Source organism: Squalius cephalus (assembly GCF_949319135.1).
Source record: "Squalius cephalus genome assembly, chromosome: 25".
Classification (NCBI taxonomy): domain Eukaryota; kingdom Metazoa; phylum Chordata; class Actinopteri; order Cypriniformes; family Leuciscidae; genus Squalius; species Squalius cephalus.
Genome location: NC_137146.1, coordinates 4648754 through 4656096, shown reverse-complemented (window position 1 = coordinate 4656096; position 7343 = coordinate 4648754). Strand labels below are relative to the sequence as shown.

Below are 7343 nucleotides of genomic sequence, written 5' to 3'. Positions count from 1 at the left end.
ATTGAGCAATTGCACCACCTACTGGTTCTCAAGCAGACTCGAACAATCCTTTAAAGGGGTCATATAATGGTACATGCATTTTTACAAGTTGATTGTACTGAAATGTGTGTTGGCAGTGCCTGTACACAACCATCATAAAATGATAAAAATCCACTCAGTGGACCTTATATGTTTTCCCCTGGCTCAAATCAAGCCGTTCGATTTTGTGACGTCACAAAATTGATGCCCCTCCCACGATTGTTGATTGACAGCAGCGTTTCAACACAGACCCGCCCTTGCTCGTGAGCGAGCTGTCTGTCATCATAGTCCGCGCAGTCATTGTTGATACGCTGGAGCACTGTCTATGAGCAGAATGGCGTCTGCGATTGTGGTGTTCTGTTCTTGGGTGCAATAAGGAACACAGCAGTCATTTTAATGTTCCTAAATCCAAACCACTGAAGACGCAGTGGCTGAGTTTTGTTTTCGAAGGAAATATTCCCCACGATCAACATCAATGCTTTCATGTTTGTGCGAATCATTTCACACACCAGACTACTTTACAAACGAGGGTCAGTATAAAGCTGGTTTTGCTAAGAAGCTGCTCCTGAAAAAAGGATCGGTACCAACTATTCGTGTTCCTGCTGCACCTCCAGAAGAAGTGAGTGTAACGTTTTATTAACCTTTATATTAATATTTATATTAATCTTTGCAAATCACCATCACGCTTCACGATGAATGCGTCTAAGGTTTACTCTAAGGGTACATTACAGCATGTTTTCTATGTATGACGTTCTCAATATAATTCATAATCCCACGTTTATAATGAACAACACGTTATGGTTATTGTGTTATTATTTCAAACGGTGTACGCACAGAGCAGAGGGGTGGGGTGAGCAAAGCTCATTATCATTTAAAGACACATGCACTTAAACGGCGTGCTGAAAACAGAGCTGTTTTTGACCAGGTAAAATGAGTGTTTTCTTACAATAATGAGAATTTTTAATTAAAGTATATTACAAACTTTTAATTTAGACCCTAAAGAATCATATTAGCTTGTACAAAAATGGCATTATATGACCCCTTTAACACCAGATTCATGACTGAAAACGTAGTATGAATTTATGGGATTGACGTGCACAAAGGTTTGTAGTTAAGTCAGCTGTGAAGGTGATATTATTTTGTGCAATTTTGCCTAAATCTCCCTTTTTAAATGTACTTTCTCTTTATTTTGGTTCTTTGTCCTGAGGTGTTTTCTTTTCAGCTTTTTGGATTTATGGTCTACAAATGTTGATCGTTTGACAAGTAAATAAATGTGAAGGAAGTGACTTTTTGATGCAGCATAAACATAAGCCTTAACATCACTGAATTACCACTCTAAAATGTGTGTGTGTGTGTGTGTGTGTGTGTGTGTGTGTGTGTGTGTTGCAGAGGAAGAAAACACACGTGTTATGTTGAGACCAAGAATGTATGGAATGTCATCCATATGGAAAAGTAATTTGTGTCTTGTTCACATTGACAGTGTTTTTATTCATCATATAGTGGGCTCTAACATTATTAGTGCACAACCAGAGCATTTGTTATCGGATCACAAATGGGATGCATTGCTGATAAAAAGACAGTCATTATATTTTGACAGATATTTATTTTCTTGTTGCTAAAATTTCAAATGATATGTACATTGCATTCAGTCATTGGCAGATGCAGTTATTCAACATTCTGCAGGAGATAGCATTTATATAAATAAGTGCAGATTATCCGTCAGTGTGAACGCCCTCATTTCATAATACTAGACCTCTCAATGTTGATTAAGATGTTAAACTGCATTTGCGAGTGGATACAATGTTTCAGCTGGAGGTCTGGCATCTTTGCAGAGAGTGAATATCTACAAGATCTTGGTTCAATAAAATGAGCCTTCTATGCTTCAGGCTACAAATGTCCATTAGTGAGCTGAGGAAGTTCGACTGACTGGAACAGCTGGCTTTCATAAGATGGACTTTTTTTCTGGCTACACATTCTTCTGGTGAATGGTAGCGTGTCTTCTGGGACCTTTGGAGGCTGGACTGCAGAGAAGAATAGAGTTGCAAAGATTGTGTCAGTGTTTCACAACTCCAAGTTTCAAGCTCACCAACACAGTCAAAAGATTATAATAGTGTTCTTCAGAATATCTCTGTGTGAAAGGATATCAAAGTCTGTCCCGGGACAAGGTAAGGTCAGTCTTTTATATGGTGGTTGATTTGTTTTCAGCTTCTTTAAGTCCTTATCAGTCAAATGATATGATTGCATTGCAATGTAACAAAAAAATCGTTCAATGGATAAAACGTAATATATGACACTTTATAGCCTATATTTTTTATAATTATAATTTTTTTTAAAGAAATTCCTTTTTGACTTCTGTATTTTTTTCTTTCTTGGATTGATATCTTTTACTTGTAAGGAGATCTGGCGATATACCTAAAAATATCTTAGTAGATGTTTTATCTTTTATCTTAGTTTCTTTAGATTTTTTTAAGTCAGAAGAACCATTATTTATATATATTTTTTTAAACCAAACAATCATTGTTGCCAAGCAGATACAAAATGTTTAACGAATAATGTAAGGAAAATAAAGTTTTGCATCTTGTCCACACTAAATAAATACAAGGAAGAATGATATATAATTCACATGCATATGCACCAATACTCTATAAAAACAAATATGTGGAAAAACAAATTGTTGAATCAAAATGTTAAATTTTGTAGTCCCTTTATCTATATCTATTTATTATTTTGAATATGTTTATGCATGTATGTTATCATTTATACACTATCCTTTTTGTTTTGGGGTTGTTTTTGTAGTTTATTTGAAACCAAACCTGTCACAATATTTTGAATATTTTCTGTTAAGGTATTTCTATTTCCCTCGGGAAGACACGTTGTACATTGATCATGTTAACACTGAATAAACGTAAAAAAAATATATATATATTTAAATTTATAATGAACATTTTGATATTGTGAATTCTTTGATGTACTGTAACTATATTGATATTTGTATACTAATTTTTTGGTGCTAAATGAACCATTAATGTAGTATTTCCAGTGAATATCGATGATATCTTGATGATAAACTTTTAATTTGTATCATAGGAAGCCAGCTACCAGACATCTGCAGAATAGCAACACTGAGCTCTTTGTCCACTATTATGAGTTCTGTGGGTGTTTTCTCACTGGGAGCCTCTGAGGGCAGCAGTGATAAAATAGTGATAAATGTCGGAGGGGTAAAACATGAGACCCACAAGAGCACCCTAATGACCCTTCCGGGGTCCCGTCTTGCCCAGCTGGTGGACACTGAGAAGCCTCATTCAGAGCTGTTTTTCGATCGCCACCCTGAAGTCTTCAGTCACGTGCTGCAGTATTACAGAAGCGGGAAGCTGCACTACCCCACCAACTTGTGCAGTGTAATGCTGGAAGAGGAGTTTGATTTCTGGGGAATCAGCAGCACAGACGTGGAGCCCTGCTGTTGGGGGGCTTTTCGACAGAACAAAGATGCCGTAGAAGCTTTGGCTCAGATTGACCCTTCAGTGATGGAGAATGACCAATCCAGCCACACTAGAGCGTGTCAGCCGAAGATATGGGCTCTCTTTGACAACCCGCTTTCATCCGCCGGCGCCACGGTATCAGAAGTGTCTTTGTTTCGGCTGGGTTGTGCAAAATTCAGAATTGATGAATTGGCTCGCTTTTGATTCATGAATTGAAATGATCTATCTATCTATCTATCTATCTATCTATCTATCTATCTATCTATCTATCTATCTATCTATCTATCTATCTATCTATCTCTGTCTGTCATCTATCTATCTATCTATCTATCTATCTATCTATCTATCTATCTATCTATGTCTGTCATCTGTCTATCTGTCTGTCATCTATCTATCTATCTCTCTGTCTATCTCTCTGTCTGTCATCTATCTATCTATCTATCTATCTATCTATATCCGTCTGTCTATCTATCTATCTATCTATCTATCTATCTATCTATCTATCTATCTATCTATCTATCTATCTATCTCTGTCTGTCATCTATCTATCTATCTATCTATCTATCTATCTATCTATCTATCTATCTATCTATCTATCTATCTATCTCTGTCTGTCATCTATCTATCTATCTATCTATCTATCTATCTATCTATCTCTCTGTCTGTCTATCTCTCTGTCTGTCATCTATCTATCTATCTATCTATCTATCTATCTATCTATCTATCTATCTATCTATCTATCTATCTATCTATCTATCTATCTATATCCGTCTGTCTATCTATCGTCTATCTATCCATCTAGCTACATCTGTCTGTCCGTCCTTCCATCTGTAATTTTACATACTATTAAGGCCTATAGTATTTAGGGATTATAAAAGGCATTCTCAATTCAGTTCTGATTGATGCACAACCCTAAATCAGTTGTGTTATTCAGCAGTTGTTCTTCATACGGATTGGCTTCTTGCTCATTTTTAATGTTTCTGTTTCTCCAGGTCACTGCGGTGGTATCTCTGTTCTTCATCCTGCTCTCTATCACTGCATTCTCTTTGCAGACATATAGGGCTATAAATCCTCACCAAATGTATGTGGTATCGGCAGACAACTCGAGCGAGAATCACAACGAGAGCCTTTCTGCACTACCTAGAGCTCTGGACGCTGTGGAGTTAGTCTGTTCACTTTGGTTCGTGTTTGAGTTTGTGATGCGTGCTGTGAGCTGCCCGAGCAAACTGAGCTTCTTCATGAACGTTATGAACATCGTCGACCTGCTGGCCCTGTTCCCCTGGTTCTTCCGGTGGTGTTCAGGGTCGTACTGCATTCAGGCATTGGGCTTTCTGCATGTAATGCGATGCATTCGCGTCCTTCACGTCTTCAAGCTGATGCAGCATGTGTTCAGTGTGAGAGTTCTCAAACACACACTCCGCGCCAGTGCGACGGCTCTCTGCACGGTTCCTCTTATGCTCTTCAGCTGCACGCTCATCTTCGGGACCATGGCTTATTACGCAGAATTCGAACAAATAGACATTCATTCATTTGTTGACATTCCCTCCAGTTGTTGGTGGGCAGTGGTCACACTGACCACAGTGGGTTATGGAGACATGTATCCCGTAACAGTTCAAGGCAAATGTGTAGCCATTCTCTGTGCAACGGTCGGAGTTTTGCTCATCATCCTGCCTGTACCCATAATCCTCGACAACTTCATCAAGTTCAACTCCCTGCTCAAGACAAAGTATTCAATGCCCAGAAAATAGAAGACCAGAGTCCATACGACCTCCACGTCTACCGCTTAGAGCGGCTAAATAGAGGTATCAAGGAAACATGTCAAGTTATCTTTAATTACGTGTGTGTGTGTGTGTTTTGCAGAATCTGTGTTGACTTTTTTCTTTCTTTTGCAGAATCTGTGTTGAGAAAGAGCCACAGAGTCTTAATAAGTCTTAATATAATGGATATGTAACAATACTAAACCTAAACATATAGTCAATCAATACATTCACTGCATTACAGTGAAAATTAACACATATATAATCACACTGTACATGTTTAAAGAGCTTTCGAGTCTTGAGTTTCAAAAAAACCTTTGGGGTCCCACACAAAAAACAATTCAGCCATATCAGACAACAAATCTGTGGGCTGAGTTTTCCCTTATGATTATTGACTGAAATTTGTTAAAGATTTTCCCAGTTGCAGATGATTGAATGGAAGGATTCCCTATGAGGACTTTTGAAATTTTGTTGTTTTTGTACTCTACTTTTTTTTATCGTTCATACATGATTGATTGTAATGCATTTTATACCATGTTGGTGTTTTTGAATGTGTTTTCGAAGTGTTTGTGCATTTTATTAAAAGTATATCAACTTTTTTATACGTATGTCTTTTTTTATATATATTTTAGAGATGTCACCACATATTACTTCATCATCACAAATGTCTTGCATACAGCTACAGTAACAGCTGAGCATTCACTGCATGAACTGTAACTTCATTTCTGATGTCCCACCATCGCTGCTGAGCTGATTCACCAGAGAAACTAATTTCCTCCAGATGGATGCTACTTTATGTAATGGCTAAGATAAATGCTGGCTTGTTTGGAATATCATACTACACTACACTACACTTTCTGTTTTTGCTTTTTAAGTGCATGAAACAAATAGAAATCAGCTTGTTTCTTTAAGTGAAAAAAGGGGCACAAAGAGCAATGTTGTATTTGCCTTGCCCTCGGTTCCAAATTAAGAAGACCATTACCCAGTTTTTTTTATTGTTTTTTTTTTTATGAAATCAAGTTACATGTAGCTGATCAACTCTTTCGAGCTTTGAAAGTGAGTACAGGCCAGCTTGTAGTGTAACAATTAATTCACAATAACATGGATGGAATAGGTGATAAATTAAGTAGGCTACTTTATTTTTTAGAATAAACCCTGACAGGGTGATCATCAGGACCCCGACGCACAGCTGCGTTTGTATGAAATGAGAGAGCGAGTCCTTGATACTGGATGGCATAATCAAATAACTGTACACAAAATATTGATTTGACAGAGTTTTAATATTTTATTAGCTCACCAATGCAAAACTTCCACAAAGAAAACCCGTTCCTGTTAATTTATCTGTTTTAAGCGGTTGTTATATCAGTGAATAACCGCTGGATGGCGCGATTGACTAATCAGAATCAAGTATTCCACAGGGCCGTGTAATAACTAGAAAATAGATTAAATTAAATCAAATAAATTAATTAACAAATAGTTAGAGTAGTTCATATGGAACTTCGTTGGGCCAAAGGCAGCGGGTGAAACCCTGTTCCCTTTCGTGGTCACTCCGAGTTACGTCGGATGACGACGATTGGGGTTTCGCTTAGAAGCCTATCACCTTCAAGTATTAGAAAACGAGCCAATGGCAATGAAATGCCATGGGTCTGCGGAATTTGCATAGCGTAACTCTGCCCGCCGCAGGGGGTATATAAGGAAGTACGCTGCACAAATGCAGATATGCTTTCGCTTCGGAGCCGAGAACTTCTCCACTCCTGTAAGCCAAATATTCTGAGTTAGTCTTCTCTTACCTTCGAGACGAGCGAACTCTCCGGTGTTGGTGTGACGGCGATTTCAGCGAGTGCTCACTACCCTGCTTGATCTGTTCAGTGATCTGACAGTTAGTGTGTTTTCTCCCTGTTCGCTTCAGCATCCGCGGAGTTTATCCTCTCACAAAAAGAGCTTACACGCGGCACGTCTTTTTAAAGATGCCTCGCCCGTGCACTTCTGGTTGCGGTCGCGAGATATTTTTCTCTGATGGGCATGAACTCTGCTTAGCGTGTTTGGGCGTTGATCACGCTAAAGCAGCGTTCATGGATGACTCATGTTC

The 7343-nt window shown here is 38.3% G+C and overlaps 1 protein-coding gene across 3 annotated transcripts; it reads left to right on the top strand.

Annotated features, from left to right (window-relative positions):
* The first annotated feature begins 1990 nt into the window (after positions 1–1990).
* Positions 1991–5855, top strand: LOC307153532 (voltage-gated potassium channel KCNC1). Of its 3 annotated transcripts, XR_013820169.1 has the most exons (4): positions 2088–2183; positions 3106–3632; positions 4490–5299; positions 5390–5852. XR_013820169.1 is itself a non-coding variant. In XM_079863040.1 (3 exons), exons 2-3 carry the CDS (start codon positions 3162–3164, stop codon positions 5243–5245), a joined length of 1227 nt encoding a protein of 408 aa, XP_079719166.1. In that variant the 5' UTR covers positions 1991–2183; positions 3106–3161; the 3' UTR covers positions 5246–5855. The 3 variants fall into 3 exon arrangements, 2 of the variants coding, with proteins under 2 accessions (XP_079719166.1, XP_079719165.1); XM_079863040.1 differs by having other exon boundaries at positions 1991–2183; positions 4490–5855; XM_079863039.1 differs by having other exon boundaries at positions 2125–2188; positions 4490–5855.
* Positions 5856–7343: the final 1488 nt, after the last annotated feature.